Source organism: Falco naumanni, chromosome 6 (genome assembly GCF_017639655.2).
Source record: "Falco naumanni isolate bFalNau1 chromosome 6, bFalNau1.pat, whole genome shotgun sequence".
Taxonomy (NCBI): domain Eukaryota; kingdom Metazoa; phylum Chordata; class Aves; order Falconiformes; family Falconidae; genus Falco; species Falco naumanni.
The window spans coordinates 84,503,291-84,525,317 of NC_054059.1; the positions used below are offsets into that span (position 1 = coordinate 84,503,291).

At 35.3% G+C, this 22,027-nt stretch overlaps 1 protein-coding gene across 1 annotated transcript in view; it reads left to right on the forward strand.

The window, feature by feature from the left end:
- FMN2 (formin 2) overlaps positions 1 to 22,027 on the forward strand; it is a 165,634-nt gene that overhangs the window by 25,310 nt on the left and 118,297 nt on the right. The window contains 3 exon segments of the mRNA XM_040599133.1: positions 9,455 to 9,602; positions 11,477 to 11,485; positions 15,262 to 15,323. Of these exon segments, the coding sequence (XP_040455067.1) occupies positions 9,455 to 9,602; positions 11,477 to 11,485; positions 15,262 to 15,323 (219 nt within the window).

The following is a 22,027-nucleotide window of genomic DNA, read 5'->3' on the forward strand; positions in this document are numbered from 1 at the left end:
CAGTATAAATTAAATTCTTAGCCCTTGTACTTCTGGTGTAGATTACGCTTTGTGGATGTGGTGCTTACTCCTTTGTTAGTATATGACAAACATGAAGGACCATTGAATACCCAATGAAAGCACACATCTTCAGAGAACTAGCAGCTGTTATCACATTTATGTGAGGACGATGCCCAGTTTTCAGAGGCTTATAACTTGGTCAGATCTTGGCTGGATTTTAATGGTGATTGGAAATGGCATGTTCCTGGCATGTTCTGAACTTTCTGTCAAATTTCAAGTCATAGTCCAAAGGACAGAAACTTTAAAACTGTTTTAAGAACTTATGAGAAAACTTTCATGTTCTATCTTGGCCCGTTTTATCAGTTATTTCTTTCAAAACATATTATGGCAGATGCCCAGAATAAAAGATTAGCCTGAAAAATAAAAGTTGAACAAAGCTCTAAAAGTAACAGAAGTAGACAGGGCTGGGGTTTTTAAAGATGTTTGCTGTTGAGAACCAGTGGAAGATTTCACTATAGCTCTTCCTACCTACTCTTCTAACAACGTAAACAGTATCAGTAAATGTACAATAGATTTGCTGTCTAGAAATATGATGCCCTTTTTGCTAGTTTCCTCTCTTCTGGAGAGGCTGCTAGTCATTGCCTCATGGACATCATGACTTCTTACTTGTCAGGCTAGCTTTACAGCCTTTCATTTGTCTGCTGGTACTTTATGAAAGACAGTTTTTTTAAAAAAATCAAAACCAAACCCAACCAACCAACAAAAAAAAGGCCAAGCAAGTGGGCAAGTTACAGAAAGACAGGTTAGCAAAACCTTACTCAAAGAATGTTCTCTGGAAATTTTCTTGCCTTTTGAGTAAGTATTGCTTGCTTGCCTTTTAAATATTTCCCTTTTTAATAGTTGTGACTTGTTCAAAAGGGCTTCTAAAGTTTAAAATTAAAATAAAATGAAATATCCTCTGACTGAATGATCTGTAAGAAATTAATGCTTTGTGAAAAACTGTCAGTCCCGAATGGCTGTGTCATGGTATGAAATAATTGTATTTCTGTAGTGTGGGTGTACTCCTAAGATTTTTAGCATGTTACCTCATTATATTATCCTACTAGAGTAAAATAAACACAGGGCTGTGCTGGCTAAACAGTGCATCTTTGGCAGGAACATAACCACAGGATGTTTTGAAGCCACCTGTTGGAGGATCACGATTTTCAACAAAGAGAGATCTCATTTCCGGCTTAGCTCCTCTGTAAATGATGTATCACAGAAGCTAAAAGATGGATATCTTTGGAGAGCCATCAGTAATGTATATAAATTATACACATTCGCATTAGAATTTGAACTGTTCTCACACCAAAATAAAGAGGCTGGCATTTTCCTATCGATTCAAGGCAATTTTATTTAGTTTCACTGTGCTATTAAAAAATATTGACTGTACTGGGTGTTTGCATTTTATCCAGGAGTTGCAATTATTACACATTCTGGATGTTTAGTTCTTAATTATGACTTCCTATTCCAGATTTTCCAGTTCACACTGTGCAGTCTTAAGTTATGGGCATTTTTCCTTTCATAGCAGATTTCTGCTTTTTTTTTTTTTTTTTCTTCTTGGAAAGTTGTTTTTTTTTTTATAAGCTTTCCAAGCAGTTTTGTGTGGTGTTTCTGTATATTAGGTTTAAACCACTTCAATTCTTAGTGAAAACTTAAATGATTTTGTGATAAAGGCTCTCTATTATCATTTTGTAAGTGCTTTTGCAAAGAAAGCTGAGCATACCTTTGTATCCATACACCTTGTTTGGGGAACTTAATCTCTATTGCACACTCTGTTGAAGGGTCCAACAATAACTCTTTTCATGTGGCACTAACAAGAAATATCTTCTTCCAGATGTGTCTGAAATGCATACTAAGCTTTCATCTTTCTATATTTCTAGTGTCATTTTGTTTGGGCTTGCTCTCTTTATATCTTTTTCAGCTATTTTTTTGAATGCAGTTACTGTGTTGAGTACTGCTGTTAATGCCTTCTTGATTTATAAGTTATTTCAGCATATTCTATAATGAGTTAAATGAACACCACCTGAAGGGCGTCCTTCTTTACTGTGTTATGATGTGATTTTATACATAGGCCTGTTTGTTTGTTTGGGATCGGGACTGCCCTGGTGATATTCATAGTTATGATGCCTAACTAGCTTATCAGTTTCCACAAGGAAGCAGAGAGACAGACACCATGAATGGGAAATGCTGTAAAAATGGCTGTTTTCCTGTTATCTCCTGGCCACCTGTGGTGGTGCAAATGCTTTTTAAGGAAACAAAGACACTGCTTTACTGCTTTCTTGCTGTTGACTACTAGCACATTGTGGGACTTTGCAGGTCAGATGGAAGCGGATTCAGTGTCATGAAGGCTTTATTTAATTTTAACTTATTTGCACTGTTTACACCAGTCTGAAAATTAGTAGGTAAACAGAATGCAGACAGACTCCTTTCTCAGAAGTCACAGAGCAGAAACAGCAGTTATCAGTTTCCAGAGAGCAACTTTCCCAAGAATTGACTTCAGTTTGGAGAACTTCTCTTCCAAACTGCAGTACAAACCTGGCAACCAATGCAGCATTTCTTCAAGCTTGCTTTCAACACCCAGGAATTAAATGGGTAAGGCTGAATTAGTCCTGTTTTATGAAATTTGTCACGGCAGGATATTGGGGGTCAGTAGTAAATAAAACTTTAAAAGTTCAAAAGTGAAAACTGTGGAATAGAGCAAAGAAAACAGATTGTTAATCTGCTGTCTGAATCTTTTTGTCATGTAGGTTACCATGGCAGTTGAGTTTGGCTAAATCAAAGTCCCCATGTCTCCTTTTCCATTGCCCAATCACACTGTGTGAATACTGTCTTTTGTGATGAGCAACTCCGAATATTACTGAGTAGTAAAATGGAAACAGCTGGATGATCACTGGGCCGAAGTATTCCTGCTATGCTGTTTCCCTGCTTCCTTTTTTATAATTTTAATTGCATGTTTATTTTATATTTGTTACATCTGGCTCTGCAGTCTTCTAGCTTTATCTTTTCCTTCTTTCTTTTCTCCTTTCCACTTACTGGTGGTGATGCTACTGTATGTACACTTCCAACTGAGGTATTTTATATGTAGGATGTTGCTAGGTTTTCATGCTGGTTTTTGCAGAGAGCATTGCTTATCTGCTTGTTATTATGAAGAACTGCTTTAAGAGGAACATACTGGATGTTAAGTTTAAACTGTTTAAGAACCTTTTAAAATTTTCAGAATCATTATGCACAGGGTGAAGGTGATGTTTCCCCTGTCACTTCAAGAGACCTTTATATTTTATGATTTTCTGTATGTTAGTTCACTTTCTTAAGAATGACAGTCACAACACAATGTCTTTTTTCTAGCTTATAATTAAGAATACAGCAAGAGTTGTATTGGTGTATGTTGCATGTCTCTGTTTTCAACAGGACATTCTTACAGTATGTTTAATCACCTTTTCAAATGGAAGAGAGGTGAAAGGAATTTTCTAATGAAACAGATTTCTTTGAAAAACTCAAATTTGCCAGAATCCAAACATTGAACAACTGTGTCAGTGTAAATTCAAACAAGTACCTGTTGGAGAAGTGTCTTGCCTCAACTGAGAGTTTCTGGAGATTGAATGAGAAAGGACATGCTGGGATGTGATCTTCCAGGTGGGAGTTCAAGTCAGATTTGTAAAAAGGCAAGATCTTGAGGTTCTTCTGTTTTATGGAAGGCTAGCCAGTGTTCCAAGGGAAGTTTGTGGTAAGCTAACCAGTTGAACCTATTCAGCTGTATTAAATGTAGAAGTTACTGGGGAATGGGAAGACCAAGACAGTGACATTGGAATAGAATGAGAATAGGTGTGGAAATTTGAAATTTAATTCCCTGATTTCCTTTCCCGTGAGGGTCCTAACTACAGTGCTATTGGGTCTCTTGGCCTCTCATATCCCCAGGATATGATACTGAATTCTGAGAAAAATTTCATGGGATCAAGCAAGTTGGTTCTGTTTTGTTGAAGAGGTTGAAGTCGTTTCATGGGAAAGAAATGTTTCCTGGTTTTTTTGACACTTGAAGTGTTTTTAAATTAATTGTGGAAGTGCATCGGTTTTCTGAAAAGAAGATATATCACTCAGCAAAATGCTCATGCATCAAATTTAGTTCATGAGGCTAAAGTGCTACTTCAGCTATATATGACAGTATTATGACTGACTTGCTGGTTTTCAGCCTTGGAAGGTGTCTGCGTGCACTAGCACAGGCAAAGGTAGTACAATCCCAGAGCCATGTTTAATCACTGCACTGGTTCTTTCAGTGATCAGGCAGAGCTTTGTTACCGAGCCTCTCCTGAAAAAATAAACCACTTTCCTTGTTCTTGATAGTATTGATTTCTTGATTTTAAAAGCTGCTTAAAATAAATCAGTCTCCTGCTGATAAGAGCATTTTGAGGTAGTTCAGCTCTAATTTCTTGAACTAAAATCTTGCTGGTCCAATTAACTATTTATATGTAGTGGGAACATGGAGTTGGCTTTCTTTCATTTTAGAGGTTGCATATATGGTATATTAGAATGATTAAACTTTGTGAATGGGAAAAAAATATTCCTTCCATGCACTTGAAATACTCTAAATCACAAGCAGTTACATACAAACATGGAACAAGCTTTTTCGAGCTCTTGGCCTGGAAAACAGCTTCTGAGTCATGGAGTCTGGCCCCTGCTTCTCCAAAGTACTATAAAACATAATTTGTCTATGAGTTTATCCTGTTCCCTCTTAAATACAGTTATACCTTTTCCTCTCCCCAGTCCTCCAGCTCTTACCATTGGAAGGCTGTCCACATCCAGACTGATTTGATAAGTAAGAACTTTCTTGTAACTACCACTCTGTGTTTACTCCTGGCCCATTTATACCTGCTTAAGACATGCCAAGCCTTTTGTCCTGTCCTTCTTCAGGATAACTTGGAATGTTTGGGGTTCTAGTGAAGAACTGATCAAATTTACTATTTGTAAGTAAATGCCCTGCAAGATAGGGCTTGATTCCTTCATGGCTTAACACAGGAGCCATCAGGGGCGTTAGTACCAATTCACTCTAGTGTAAGAAAGTTTAGAGATGCTGCAAATGCACTTGTCGCATTTACTTCTTGCTGAGCTGAAGAGCAGAGGCTACTTTTGATAGCAGTGTGCTTCTGTACTGCCTCACCTTTCGCATCTCACCATGCATGATCTGATTGCACTTAGTTTTTACTCTTTTTTTTTTTTTTTTTTTTTTTTTTTTTTTAATGTGAAAATACTTCCGGTCAAACTTCCCCCCCCCCCCCCCATGATTCTCACATTGCTAATTCATGCTTTTGCAAGTGGCTGGGACAGATGTGTATACGTTCATTGCTATTTCAACTCCATCTCTTGTACCTCTTGTAAGCATTTTTCACAATGGCTGTCTTTGTCCTTTGAACTGAAAGGAGGTGAACAGTTGGTTAAAAACTGAAGAAGTGTGGAGCAGAAGGTCATATTAACTGCATATTTCCAGGAGCAACACAGCTGCCAAAAGCATAGGTTTAAACTTGCACCTTATATTCCTACAGTGGGGGATATGCTAATTTCAAATCCAAGCTGTGGCCTGGGGAACAAACCTGGTCTCTTTGTGTGAAAAATGTGTGACCCCTTTTCTGAAAGCTCAGGGTACACTAGGACACTGCCTGATGTTTGTGGCAGGTCTAGCTCATGGCCCCAGATTCTGGGTCCATCAGCCTCCTTCTATAAGCCGTTTGCTAGAGGCCCTTCTTTTGAGTAGCTTAAAGCATTGGCTTCTATATTTAAAGATCTGCAGGAAAGCATCTTTAGTTCAAGCAGTGAAGGAGCATAATTAATATTTAATATTATGTACCTGAAGTGTAACACTGTGGTACCAGAGAATGAAAATTTGTTACAAAAAGCCATTCTTTGTGTCTACTAAAAGCTGGCTGGGAAGTGAGCGAGTTAAACTACAGACCTGACTCTGTGACTCTATTCTAAACACCAACATCTATAAGTGGTAAAATGTCTATTGATTAGGTACCATCAGATCCTGCAGGCAGTTTGCCTCTCCCATGTGCGAATGCTCTGCAGTTTTAAGAACCGTGGAAAGTGCTGTGTAAGGATGTGTGGAAATGAGAACTCTTCTTGACATCATGTTTAGTGCGCTGGACTCAGACAGCTTTAAGCTTTCAATGTCTGCCCAGAAATGAGTTTGAATAAATACGACTGGGATTGTTCATTACAAGGAGATATATATTTCTCACCCCCACCCTCGAAAAAAAGAGAAGTGTTTTAAACACTAAATAGTGGAGTCTTAGCAAGATGAAGAGGAAATTCTGGATGTATTCAAAGCTTGATCACGGTAAGAATATTTACTGGCTGTACTTAGAATGATACATAGCAAAACTTGCCTCTGAAATGAGAAGATTAAAGGATAAAAGGTTGGATGTGGAAGTGCAGGTTTCAGGAGGTTTGTATTACATTTATTAATGACAAAAGCAAATCTTTTTTTTTTTTTTAATTTGGATTATTTTGTTTCTTTTGCTTGAATAACACTTCAGCATGAAATTGGATGCATATATCTTTCTTCAAAAATGTTCTAATAATCATGCACATTTATGGCATAATCACATTTGGAAAAGGAGAAATGAGATGGGTTAGTATGTTAACTGACAAAGCTAAAGACAAAAGATAAAGATAAAGAGGATTTGATTTTTGATGGTAGTTTGAGTGAGTAGGAATTAGGACATTCAAATGATTCATCTCTTTTGAAGGGCATGAAAGTGGAGACACAGTTAATCTTTTCCCATTTTAAGTGTCGTTTAAGGACTATTAGCTTGATGTCCAGACCTTCAGACTACCTTTCTGTCATGCGGGTTATTCATATTTTAAGTTATAAGTTTGCAAGTAATCTGAATATAGCTGTAGTTAAATGCCTTATTTATATGTTGAACATGGATGCATTTTGGTTGTAGGGCAAGTCCATTCAAGGCATTTTTGCAAGCTGACGTTTTCCTCTGTAAATTTCTATTACATGATGAGTCTATTCTGTCATCCTTCTCTGTCTTGAATAGTGAATGAAAAGAATCCCAAAATAAAAAACAGAGACCAAAAAGTATTTTTATATTTGCAAATGAAGCTCCCATGCTAGGTTGGGAGTAGGTTATGGATTTGTGTGATGTCTTAATTTATAACTGTTCATAGTTTATATGCTGTAAATTCTATCAGCAAGAACATAGGTACTTTGTATTTTATTACCCTCATAATGTATCCCATCTGTACAATAATTGAGACATACCATGATTATTTTTTGATGCATCTTAATTCAGAGTCATATTTTAAAATTCTGTTGTTAAATGGTTATGTTATGTCTTTCAAGAACTGCTGTGGTGAAATATCATGTCCAGGAACAGTTTAACTGTTTGTCTTCCTCGTTCATATTATGTCAATATTATCTACAGTCTGCTGTCTTCTGTTTTATTGCCCTATAACCTTACATGTATCCCCATCGAAAACTGGCTGTGCTTACCCAGCTAACCCTCTGTAGACCTTGTTCTTCCCTGTGTTCCACAGACTGTGTAATTCGGTAAAGTGGGCAAAAAAATTTTCTTCTCTTTTGCCTCTGACTTTTTAAAAAAAATCTAATTCTCTTCTGCATTTTTTGAGATTTGAATGGTGCAGAAACTAGAGAATTAGCCAAATCCAGCAGCTTTTCTTTTTCTTTACACAGTATGCACAGGTATTATGACTCCTCTCCTTTTTACTCCCACAGTACTGGAAATTAGGCTGAAACCCAGAAATACATAGCCTCTACAATGCTGGAATTAGAGGAAAGTAGTAAGTTCCTGAAAGAACTGCATTAATCAAGCCTGTTTGGATGTTCAAATGCAGCAGCATAGTAATGGGAAAAGGGTAGGCTTTTCAAGGAACATAGAGCTCAGGGCTATGTAAAGAACCTGATGTCAATTTGTATTAAGCTTTTTATCCATTAATTCTAACCTTTATCTAAGGTTTGTGTATCTGGCTGGATTTTTGCTATATTTTTCATGATGGAGAGATCTAAGGAGCTTCCTTTGACCCTTACTGTTTGAGAAGCCCCCTGTAAACCAAGAATTTTTACTTTATAATCAGCATTTGTTTGTTCTAAATAAGTTTTTCTCAATAGAATATCATCGGTCTTATCACAACTTATTTTTAGGCAAGTAGAAGCTTAGTCACATGGAATAACAATTATCCTAAAAAAAGTCTTAAATTAGTTTGTTCTTCCCCCTGCATGTCTCTTCAATATTTAGTATCTGTATAAAATAAAAATAAAAAATAATAAAAAAAGGTTTGTATCTAAAAATGAAATATTCAGGACAAATATATGCTACCAGTGTTTTACTCAGACTATGAATAGTGTGAATGAAGTGTTATGAACACCATCTTTGTAAGAAGATATTACTGTGTTATATGACTATATTTTCATCCTGTGATTTTATTTTTTTTCCCAGTTACATATCAGAATATTTTGTGTATCTCTAGATTATTTATTAGGATACTCATACAGTTTACAGTATTATAAAGATTTAATCACAAGATGTGCATGTTGATGCATACTGGGAGTCACAAGAACAACTACTTGTATTGTGCTCATCTAAAATCTTTCTATTGGCTTAAAGCATAAGTTTGCCCTAGTTTTCATCAGACAGTCTGGATGCCTCCTACTTTCAATAAGTGAATCAAACGCAAAATTAAGTAATAAGGATATAATATGATTTGAGCCCAGAGGATTGAGAATGCTTTTAGCTGTTTGGTTTTTGGGTTTTTTTTGTTTAGGGTTTTTTTGTGGGTTGCTTTTGTTTTTGTTGTTGTTGTTGGGGTTTTTATTTTATTTTATTCTAAAATCAAACCCATCTTTTTAGCTGCCTTTCTATGAATATGGAAATGTAAATGACAAAAACATGTTCGCAAAGAGTAAATGCCTCAGTTTAATTTATGCTAAAATAATGCTGCTGCTTTTTTTTTTTGCTTGTGTATTTGGTGTAAAAAGATTAAATAGACTGTGAACTGAAATATTTTTCTCTAACCTGTGAACTAGCCATGTGTAAAGTATGGTCATGATGGACAGAACCTGTTATCTCTCTAAGGAAAGAAGTGGCAAAGAGTTCTTCATACTCAAAAAAAGTTCTGAACTGAATTCTAGCATTTCATTGTGCAGTAGAAAACTAAAAGATTATATTTTCTATTGTTAATAGAAGTAATTACAAAACTGAAATATTAAATTGTTTTTATATAGTTTTATGTTCAGTCTTTGTCAGAAGATGAAGAGCATAAAAACAAGTGTGCCTTGATATATGGGTGGATATTGAACTATTTGTGTTGGAAACAAAAGCTTTGATATTTTGAGTTTATCTTTCTATATGAACTTCTCAACTTTTTTCTTTTTTATTTTTAATAACCACAGCAAGACCAGCTTTATACTTGGGCTGCAGTTAGCCAACCCACACATTCATCAGATTACATTGAAGGAAGCTTTCCAAGGAGAATTCCATCTGCGTGGCCGCCACCCAAACCTCCAGATGAAGAACAAAAGCTCAACATTACAGAAGAAGGTATAGTTCTTGGACACATACGAGATATATGTATGGCATGGGGTAGAGTTACTGTCTTTTAGAATCCAGGATATAAACTTAATATCTTAATTTCCAACAAATACCAGGTTTTTAAGATCTTGGATTTGCATCAGAAATAATTTTAGCTAGTATGAATCTAATAAAATATATTCAGCAAAAATGCATGCCTTTTTGTTAACAGCCAAGATGGGCACCTGGCATCTGCTGACTAGTGGATTTTATCAGGTGTTCTAACCTCTGTTCTTCTCCAGTTTACATACATTCAAAGCCATGGTGCTTTTCCCTTCTTAAAAATAAGAAAAACTTCAGAAGCCCACTGGTGGTATACTGAAAGTTATTAGAGTGTTGTAACATATTCCTTTGTGGAGTCATCAGTCCCTTGCTGACAGAGAGGTAGGAAAAGTGCATCTGAAAACTGAATTGAGGTCTTGTTCACAAAGTCGGTTTATGTTAACATTTGTGACATTAGCAGCCAAACTTCTGAAATCTGCGTACTCATTAAAAGCTTTGTTGAAGCTGAGAATCAAAACAAAGCAAAAAAAAAAAAAAAAGTTTCTGTAGCTGACAAAGAAATTTAGAAGAGAATGTTCTCTGTTAGTAGTGTTGATGGGCAAATACCACATGGAGGCTTAGCTTTGTGTTAGCATTTAATCGCTCTCAATGCTTTTAGGATACATTCATCCCCATGACCTTCATGGAGAGCCACTGGTTGTTCTCAAATTTTCCATTTCCTACCAACCTTTTTATTGCATTTCTCAGATTTGAAGAATTAAGTCATTATTTCAAGAGGTCTCTTTATATTGATTGTAGGCTTTGGGTGGAGTTAATTTCAGATTTGCTTCTCTTTGGGACTTCTCTACCACTTCCCCTGGAATATGAGCAAAGTATTCTCTGCATGGACACCGTTTGTCATGGCAACAGTTCACTTTTACTGGTATCGCTTATTCCAGTATTCACAAGCAAAAGAAGTAATGCCAACAAAAATTCAGTACTGCTATATTATTCTGTTTATGTTGTGGCTTTTACCAAAGCAGCTCTATTAGAGGTCAAGGAAACATTTCTGCATCCATCTCACTGATGCAATTCAGGGTATGGAATGCAGCAGTGCTGCACTGTTGGGCTAGTCCAGTTTTTGACCAACAATCTGCTCTTCTATGCTGTATATAATGAAAGTGCAGTTATATGTGGTAGTAGAATTCATTGCCGTGTGCCCTGAGAGGACAGGTTGTGTTTCTCAACGTGGAAGCTTAGCTAATCGTTGTGTGATCGGAGTATTTATGAACATACTCTGCACTGGAAAGACAAAAAGGTGAATATCTTATTATTTTACTTTAAAATTTTAGCCTGGTAGAGGCCATCAATTTTGTTGCTGTATAATTTAGAAGAATATTGATCACACAAAATATTTTGAAATGTAAAGATTTTTAGTATTTTTACCAATTTGGAAGAGTATTACTACCAAGAGGATAATACTAACTATTTTTAAATGCATTCATTTAATACATGATTTATTTCCATCCTATGTTTTTCTATTTAATATTATACCCACTGCATGGATATAGTGTGTACAGTACTCGTCTGTTGCTTATCTCAGCCACTGCCCTCTCAAAAACTGCAAAAATGTTAAGAAAATAGAATTAGAAGTAAAATGTAAAATTGTGTATTGTGACTATTTCTAAATGGAACATAAGAAGTTCTCAAAAAATTGAGGTGCTGACACTTGGGTTTTGGTGTGAATTTACAGTGTAGGGCATGGAGGGAAAAGAAAAACCTGTAATTGTTCTGCATAAAATTCAGGTAGATAAATAATTTAACTTTTTGGTTTCATTATTTGCATGCTTGCCATGTGGAAGAACCTGGAGGTGAGTGATGTCTCATGTGAAGCCTGTAATATAAATATCTTCCCTAAAGTTTCTAACTAAATTATTTTATGTATATGCCCCTTTTGTAAGGTGTAGGGGGCAAGCATTTTTGAAAGGGCTGAAATTATTGTGTGTGGAGTAGCTGCATTTATTTTTTTTTTTGCGTTATATATAATTTTGGCCATATGGATTAATCAGATACAATAATACCAGAGACAATGGTTTATAAACTAAAACATCCATTTTAGACAAAATTGTTGATCCAGGAAGAAAGTAGCAGGATATTTTTATGTAGTTTATTTTTATTATACACATGTTAGTTTGAGGACACTACTAGGACTTCAAGTTTTAAGTAAGGCAAGAGGAAATTCTGCGAGGTCTTAGGTAATCTGTTCCTAAATTAGCAAAGTAATTAATCATCTGTTTAATACAGTTACATATTAAATAGTTTTACTGTGTGCTCTGTGTCATGTAGAGCACTGGTGGGTATGAAGAAAGGGCTGTTAAACTTGTCAGGGGATTTTGGGGTTTTTGTGTTCAGGTTGGTTGGTTTTTTTTAAAAAAATTAGTTTTGATTTTTTTGAATGGTTGGCTTTTTTGTGTTGTTGGGGATTTTTTAGTTGGCTATATATTAAAAAAACTAAAGTTTGGAAACACCTAATATGACTTTGGGTTCAAGTCAACATATACTTATGCCAAAAAACATCTTTCAGTTCTGGATTCAGAAAAGGTTTTAGACAAAATGAGTCAATAGCACCAATAAGATCAGAGTGTATGCCACTAATTTTCCATCTGAATACCCAAAATCTGTTCCTGTCACATTTTAATGGTATTTAACTCTACCACACCCCAGCACATTGCCTGAATCTAAACACAACCAGGGTACTTGAAATTCAATAATTTTAGTGTTTTGCTGATGACATATTTTACTTAACATACAGGAAAAGGCAAGTAGGCAGGCATTCTCCTGTCTCCCACGGGACTGGTCCTAACCGCCTGGGCGGAGACTCAAAAGATTATACAACTTCTGCAAAATGAAACACTAAATCTCTCTGTGGGTTTACAACCTGAAATGGATGTTAGTCTCTTCAACAAAACCAAGCTTGTCCAGATATTTATTTCCTTTGTTTTATGAACAACTGGGGGTAGGGGGGGTGAGGGGGGGTGGGGGGGAATTATTTGGGTTAAGAGGAAGGTTTCATTTGTCATATGGCGCTTTTTTCCTTTCCTTTCCTAAACTATTTTTTGTTGCAGTGGTGGTTGCTTTTGGGTTTTCACTTTTGCTTAACGAAGACAAAACCCTGTTTGCTGCAAATACAGTCTATTTGGTGAATTTTGGCAAACTAACCTTAAGATTAGCTGCTTTTATCACCCTGAACTCAGCTTATATTTAGAAACCTTTTTAGAACAAAGCCTGCTGAGATAAAAATAAGCTAGACAATTCTGTCAAATTGCTTAATATTAACAAATATTTAGAGCAGCCTGTTCCTATTTTTTTTAAGAACTTTTGAGTAAGGGAGGTAGTTTATGACAGTTTGCATAACAGGATACCTTCTAAGTTGTGTGTGTACATGTCTAGCACTAGAACATTTAAACATCTTAAAGTTTCTCTCAACCATACAGAAATCTAAAATCATGTATATAAACCCTGGGGAGATGCCCAAATACTAGTGAAGTTTTCCTGGTTTTGCAAATCAGTTGAGGTAGGGTTAGCCAAAAAATTTTCTCTTCCAGATAATTTGTATAACAAGTATCTCACAATTGCTTCATTTAAAAGTGTTAATACTCTTCCTTCAGAATAGACATTAATAACTTTTCCTAGAGTATAATATTTCACTGGTTTTGGTGGGGTTCTTTTGGTTGCGATGAGGAGTAAGTGCCCAATTCGTCAGTAGCATCCTGAATTTTCTTCAGTAAATGGACTTACCTAAAAGCCAGCAACAAGGCTTGATTCATCCATACTAAAAATTTGTTAGTGAGAGATGATGAGTTATTTACTGTTAACAACAACCTATCCTCATCCCGCTTTTTATGACTAGGAACAATTCTGACAGACAAGACTTTGAAATGCTGTTTTAGTAAATACTTAAAAAATTAAATTTTAAAAAGTTTGAAGATTGTTAAATTTAAAGGGTAGCCTTGCAGCATAACTGCAACTGGCAATTTATGTGTGGCCTCCCAACTGCCGGGATTGTCAGAATGCTGTGAGGAGGCCAAATGGCTAGGAATTATGAATCCAGAGTTTCTGGACGACAACTACAAGATTCTCTCTCTTCCATGAATAAATGAAGTCTCTGTTATTCTCTGCAATGGCTTACTGGAAGGCTTGAGGGTCCTGAATGTGTGTTGGGTTGTTACATGCTTGTGTCATTTCCAGCACAAAATCTGCTACTACTTTTATCCAGCAGCTCATCAAAATACAGCATTGTAGAAACAATGTGGGAATGTACAGTACCTGTCTCTTACTAAAATAAATATTAGCGCAATCAAGCTTTTAATGTAATTTCTTTTGTGCTTAGGTTTGGTTTAAATTGCAATGTTTTTATGAAAACAGAGAGATCAAAGACTAGTATTATAGTAGATATAATAATTGTTATCCAGGTTTTAAAACAAGAAAGTGAATCTAGTTTGGGGCATGTGTGTGGTATCTTATGTTTTGATTATCATTTTCCAAGTAAAATGCACAGATAAAAGTTCTTAGTCTCACTGCTATTTTATTTTTCACTGTCACAGTGATAGTTGGAGATATGTAGTTCCATTTAAAACCATCATTCTTGCACAAATACCCTCCCCCCGCCCCCCAAGACAGTAACTAAGTGAAGGAATGCTTATATATTCATTAGGATTCTCATTAGTTATTCCAAAGTGGAAAAAAAATGAAGAAGATACACTAGAATAAAGTACTTTTATTTCATTTTTTCAGTGTGGTCAAAATTTCAAGAGCTAAATTAATGCTGGCTCTTTGCCCAAAAAAGAGTGTGTGGAATTCAGTACAAAGGTGAAGAATTAGTTTTGTGTGCTCAGTTTGAATGTTCCCAGTTGTGGGAAGCTCTGACTGTACACTTGCACAATCAGTGTATTGTCCCAAACTATCCCTTTGTAAGACTGAGATGATGTAGACAGTGAATAATAAAGCTAGGATGAAACTGAGATTTCTCAAAATGCATTTGCAATACTAAGACTGGTTCCATTCAAGCACACTTTTAAAGTGTGAGTTTAGAACTGTATCACTATCTACCTCATCATGGAGACTTCACATTTTGATGGCAGGGCAAAGGAGGGCCAGTGGAGGATATGAGAAAGGTAACATAGCTGCCAACAGTCATCATTCTGCTCCCAGGTTCTTTTGGCCTTTTGTAAACAGACACAACCCCCAGGTGTTAAAGACAGAAATACTTCTTAATTAGGTTGGATGGGAAGAACAAGCATGAGAATCTTCCCCTTGACCTCCTGTGGAAGATGTAAAATAGAGTCATAAGTAACTGTTTTTCTTTGAATCAGAAGTTTTGACAATCAAAATAGATTTCTTTCAAGTTTCGGATGACAGTATTTAATGTTGAGTGAAAATACACATATTCCAAATTAAGATCAGGCTGACTTTATTTTGTGCATATAACCTGTTAGGTTAATTTTAGATGGATAATTTGGAACATGGGACAGTTAACATTTGTTTTCTTTTAAACTTTACCCTTTCTCATGAAATTATTAATGTGTATTTTGAAGGATCAATGGATTATTTTTATATAACTTTTTAAAAATCTGTATCTTCTTTTCAGAGTTGAAATCTACTGTCCTAGAAACAGAGAAACAATGCACAGAAGATGTTCAGCAGGCACAGGTAAGATTCTAATAGAAGTGTTTTATCTATAATTTTGTAAAAAGACCAGAAAAGCAGTACTTCAGAAATTTTTGCAATAGCTCTGTGTACTGAATGTTCTAAACGGAAATGTTTGGAATTGTGCATTTGTTTCTCAATTTTTATTTCAAGATACTTATACGCTCCATAGTGTATCCACGTGCAGAGACTGAAGGTTTCTGCCTGTCTAAGATGATTCTTGTAAAATGTTATTGTTCATTTCACTCAGAAGTAAGTTAAGACTTGGTTCTGGAGCTCTGATGGTGTTACTAAAGGAATAGTAATAGAAGATTTGGTTGTTTTAGCTAATCTACAAAAGTTCATGTCAGTAATAGTAGCAGAGATTCTTTTCGGCTTCTCCACTGAAAGCTTATAGCAGTAGTAGTAGGTGAACAGATTTAGGGTGCTATGCTGGACTTCAAAGGGAGACAATGTAATACTGGGATAGTGAAGATTTGGTCTGGGTTGGACTTGTTCAACATAAACACAGTGTATTTTATTATTTTTTTTTTTTTTACACATCACTCTTCATGTTATATTCTTCATTAAATGTGGTGCAGTTTGAATGAGTCGAGGAACTTCACATTTTGTTTCCTCAAAAGACTGTCCTATTTCCTGTGAAAACTCTCCGATGACAAGCATCAGACTTACCTTCCTAGTGAATAAAACTGTTCAATTGTTCTGGAAGTCATGAAGAGGAAGACAAAGTTCTGGCTTCCTTAAATCTTGGTTTGAATCAAGGAGTGGCCAGCTCCTCTTGATTATTATTTTTTTTTCTTTGTGGTGTTTGGTTTTTGTGGGGTTTTTGAGTAACATTTGTGAAAATGATGAGTGATTTGCTTTTGAGGGAGAAAATAAGGAATGCCTAGTGAAATGTGTGCCTCATCATTAGACTTGCAAATTTAATCCAGGTTCAATCGAGGATTTTATGCCTAGTTGCCCTACCATGCTCATGTTACCCTAGTGGCTTTTGTCTTGCCAAACAACATTAAAGGAGTTCTAGTCAGTTACCTAAATTCTTCTACCTCCATAATTAGGAACTTTTAAAAACTAAACCCCGTTAATTAAAATAACATCACAGAACTATTCTACATTGCAATGCTTTAAGTTTAAACTAAAATGCATTTGTCCCATGTTATTTTTATAATTTGGTCACCCAAGTTTCATTAGCCATGCTTTGCAGTATTTCTTGTGAAAAAGAACTTTTTCCTATACTTCCAGAAAGGTATTGCATGTAAGAAGCATATTTAATTTGTTTAGGATTTTAATTCATTACAAGAAACAACTTATATAAAAGACCTGTTTTATTGGAACTATTAATTAATGGGAATAGGTTCATGAATGCTTAGGTACTTTACCTAAAAAAAAACCAAACCTGATTATTTTACTAAGAGAATGAAGTTTAACCAACAGCACTAGAACACTGTTTGATGGCTGGAACAAATAACTTTTACTTCAAGCTGGTGTTTTTTATTATTTTTAAAAGTATCCTTTTATGTGGTCCAGTTACTGAACTGCATTTGTTGGTGGTGTTAGAGATCTCCATAAAAGATCAGCATTGAGCAAGAGGGATGAAGTCATGTGAATTTCCTTATTTCTGTACTATTATTGATCAATGAAGAGCAGAAATAACTGTTTTGAATGCACGCTGTATTAGGTCATCATACTTCTGGTTTCTTTTGAAAATGAGAGTGGAAGTTATTTAATTTGAGGAACTCTATGTGGATAAAATGTTTTAATGTGTTCAAAATGTTTCTGTACAGTCCCAAACAGTTGAGTATATTATATCTGTATCAATCTGTTAAACATCTCAAAAGTAGAATGGGCACACTAACTTTTTTCATAATTTTTGTAGATAAATCCTCCGTTGCACTCAGATCATTCTTGGTGTAATTTGAACTTGTTTAAAGTGCTGAAATACTATGAAAAGTTTCTAGTAGAGATCTAGTCTCCTTTGTTCTTTGTCTAGCTTGTCCATAGTTTTTCTTTCTGAGAAAAGCAAGCACTGCCTGGAGTTAGCCAAGTAGGTGATTTTTCTCTTTTCTGTTGATACATGACAAAGGAAGAGAGCCCTAGTGTAAAATTTGAAACTGATCAACTAAGTCTACTTACAGGCTTCTTCCCTCTCCTTTCCCTGGGAAAAGATATTTTCCACATGTTATTAAAATAATTGGAGATAGTCAATATTGACATAAAAAAAGGCTGATGCAACATGATGCTGATAATTTATCACTTTATCCTAAGTGTTAACTAAAAGTTTCAGAATAATTCTAAATTAAAAGCATTAGTAACACAGACAGAGCCTGGATTCTATACTTTCTTGCCGCTGGAAGGGTTTTTTTTATATAAAATCCCTTTTATATAAAAGTACCTTTACAATGTTAAACATTTACCTGCATATTTTGCAGCATAATTTCCTAAAGTTTCTAAGACTGTTCTTTTGAGTCCAAAATAACTAATTATTAAAAATTACAATCAAAATAACAAGGGCATTGGGGTGTGCCTGTTTTTAGTGGAGGAATTGGTAAGCAGAGAAAAAATAAGAAAAATTGGCAGTCGTTGAAAGTCCCCATTTTGAATTGCCAGAGGAGCAACAATGTCTGCTTAGTCTTCCCAGTGCAAACAGACACAGCTTTGTTAGGCCTAACTCATTTAGTGAAGGAAGAAAAGAAAAATTGAATGTCCCAATTTAGAAACTCCAGCTTCAAACCTGATGTTTAGATATTTCTGTGCAAAAGCCAATTTCCTTACAGTTTCACACCCCCAATCTTTTGTGTTACCCTTGCAAATTTTGCTGTTTTAACTTTGTTTTCAGGTTTGCTTGATTTTGCTATATGGCAGGTAAAAACAGAGTCTCACCAGAAAGCAAAAAGGAAAACAAAAAGCATCTTAGAATTGTAAAATGATTTAAAGAAAAAATAGGCTTGGGTTAGTAGCGGGACATCACAGAACAGAAAAGTAACATTGTTTCAAAGTCACGTAAATTTATTGTTCTCTTATGCTTTATTATAAAAATATTTCAAATTTCTTAAATTTCTTCTTTTTTTGATCATTTGTGATAAGTGTCTATTCTGAGTATCATAGAAGTTTAAAAAGAAAGCGCTCATTTCGTTTATTTGAAAGTCAGAGTCCGGATGTAATGTATTCTTCATGCCACAGGTAATGGCTGGTCTCCCTCATACTGTCTCAGGAGATGAGGTTTTGCCAGACTATTCCAATTTCCAGCAGTTTGGTTATGAGATAGTTTACACTGAATATTTAAACTATATTTACAGTGGAACAGCTTGACATCAAAAAATTCTTATACCTGTAATGTTTCTGGCTCATTTGTTCACTTTGGTTTGGTTCACCCCATTTAAACTAACAAATAAACCCTCAACCAAAATTATACAACTTCTTGGAACACCATGTACTTCAACTGGTAGCAACAACCAGATAAAATTTTGGCAGTTCTCAGGCACTGAAGACAGATTTCTACTGCTTGATCTATTGGTGCACTTTCCAACAGTATTATAGGGAAACAATGCCAGCCTTAAAATCTTAAATCACAGGACACATTTTCCCACGTTGAATATACTTTCCTTTGAAAAATACTGTAAGCGTATAAAAACATTGGTGTGTCTCTTTAGAGTATTGCTAACTAGCAGGGACCTTTTTCCTTACTCTAGTCTTTAACTACAAATTGTTATAACTCCCTAGGGTAATAACTTAGTGATACTTGAAATGTTCCAATTTTGACACTTAGTAATACAAGAAAAAAGGTTGTGAAATCTTTTAAGAAAAATACATGATCAGTCTGTTTAGAAAATATAAAATATTGGGGGGGTTGGGATTTACTTTTCATTATTATAAAATGTCACTGCTAGATTTTGTCTCAGAAATATGCATGCTGCTCAAAACTCTCTCTTAAATGAAATGTCATAAAGAAGATTCTTTACAGGTGAAGGTAAGATAAGGAAGGTAAATGTAAGATTTGTCTGGAATGATGACATTATTCTACTACACATACAAAAAGAAAAAATACAAATGGGAAGTTTCTAAAAGCCGCTTTATTTTGGTATTACATAGCTTTCATAAGGGTAGAGGCAAACTGTAGGAGAGACTGTTTAACAGTTGTATTCAGCAGAAATTGGAGAAAACCTGGGAACTTACTTTATGAGCTCCCCAACCATTCTGTGGCTGTGACTCTTTCTACACTGATTCATTTTATGTTTTCTTTCTTGAGATATTAATTTAGAAGGATCCAGTGGCCTGGGAATGTGTGTCACTCCTGTCCATTCGCTACTTGCCAGATTACTTTTTGTAAGGGGGAGGAGAAGGCTTCAGAAGGCAATGAACAGATCTTCTAAAACAGTTCTTTTCCTACAAAAGTATCATAGCTAAAGTCTTAGATTTCAGCAGGGGCTGGGGAGGAAGATACACATTTGGGTTAAAAAAAAACAACAAAAATGTTTGACATATTCACAAGGATCTAGTATACTCAGTTGTCTCACTGAGGAAAGAAAGGAGCATGATAGAAGCAAACTTTTTTGGAATTTTTTGCTATGAATCAAATGATAGTGAAGGCTGTACCAGTTGTATTTCTCAAAGTAAATGCTATAGCTAACTGGTGGTCTCTGTCCTGACAAATAGAATTGGATATTTTGTTTTAAGGAGAACTGTATCAATGTAAACTTCCTGCAACATCATGCCAGCATAGTCCATTCTCAGAAAACAAAAAGCTAAAAAAAATCAGAGATGTAAAACAGTTTTGTTCTTATCTTGCAAAAAATATTCAGGCTTGCAATATGTCATGGTCAGGGACTTAGGTTCTAACTGTATGTCCAATGTGTAATGTTAGAATTGGGATATAGTAGCTTAAAGTGGGTGAATATCAGGAAGCATATGTAGGCAGGTAGTTTTTTTCTTGTTAGCCTTGAGAACAAATCATGCTTTATCAAAAATGCACAGAAAGCAAACAAAGTCTGTGTGAAGCAAAAGATGATAGAACCCTGGCAGGAGGCTTTACTGCTGGGGTCAGAGGCACTGCTGAAGTGCCGAACACTTTGTTCAGGCAGTAAAGGGGAATCTAACCTTTGTTTGAACTTCACACCAGGACATAACGATTGCAGATCGGGTATACTCTGTCTTTTATGCTCATGTTCATGAGATACAGTTTTTATGCAGAATTTTCAAATTGTAGTAATGGAGATCTGGTTTTGAGTCTTAATATTAGAACTTACTTTTCAGTTTAAATGTGCTGCATTTTTCAGATTTCTTTTTGGTTTCTTTTTAGAAAGCCTAATAAGAACTAATAGATTTTTCATGTTCTAAAACTAGCTGATCAATGAATTACTTTTAAAAAAAAAAAATAAAAATGAAGTGAGGCACTCTGAGTTGAGGCCTCAATACAGTTTAAAAAGAGATTAGTTCTTTTCCCTATATGACTACTAGCTGAACTTTGTGATTCAAACGCTGTCCTCGGATACTCTTGCTGAAACTCCTTCTAAGAAAGCATTTCTTAGGCCCTGAAAGAAGGATGAGAACACAAGCTGAAAAATTAGAAATGAAGGAAGAAGTGGTTAATTAGAGCCTGGAAGACACCATAAAGAAGTCGGCCTACTCAGCCACTAGATGGCAGCTAAGTATTTTTGAATGGGCTGTGCAAGGCACTCATAAGTCATTTTCAGGCGGTCCTGCAGATACCCTACAGTGAGTGAGAATATTTTTTTTTTTTTTTGTCTTTTATTTTATTTATTTTTAGTCAGAAAATGGTAGCTTTCTGGTGGTTAATAAGTTAGCCTGTAAAAAAGTATGCACACTTACTGTGTTTAATCTCACCAAGGTATAGTAATCACAGCATCTCTTGGTCTCTCAAAGGTAATAAAGCCATGTCCTAAAAATACTAACAGTCATCTTGAAAGATCAAATGTTTCGAAAGTTCTGTTCCATCACTGTTAAGTTTAGGTTTTTTTGGTTTGGTTTTTTTTTTGTTTGTTTGTTTTTGTTTTGTTTTGTTTTTAAACCAGTGAAGGAAACACGTTTTATCTGGTCTACAAGACTTCTGGATGAATGTCTTTGTAGTGATAATTTAAGTGGTTTACTCCTGAATTACCATCGTTTAAATGAAGAGGTCAGTTTTCTGTTGGATATGAAACTCATTTCTTCAGCCATAATCCTGAATCTTTTCCGTTTAGTTCTGATGAGGGAAAATTTTTTAGAAAGGGAGGATAAAAGTGCATTGAACATCATTTTAAGTAAGTAATTGACATACATAGAATATAAATCCCAGGCTCCATATTTAAATAAAAATAAATAAAGGAGTATAGTATGTCAAGCCTGTGGGGCAGAAAAATAAAAGCAGTTAATTCTCAGAACAAATGTTAGTATTCTGTATTATATCCAGACTTCACAATACTTGGATTGACTTCCATTGTTTTGCTTGAAGGCAGTGCTTGCTTCTTTAAAAGGAACAATACATTGGTATAATTTTCAGTGGACTGGCAATAGCACATTTTTTCACTCTTCCTCCCTGGCCATGGTGAGACTAAAATTTGCTTTGTTCTGATTTGTATTCTTGTTCTTAATGTTAAGATGAAGTTTTACTTATATGTTCATTTCAATTTGAAAGGCTCTTTATTCTGTTTTTCCGGTTTGGTAAGTCACATGCTACCTCAATTATAGCTCTGAAATAATATAAAAATCAT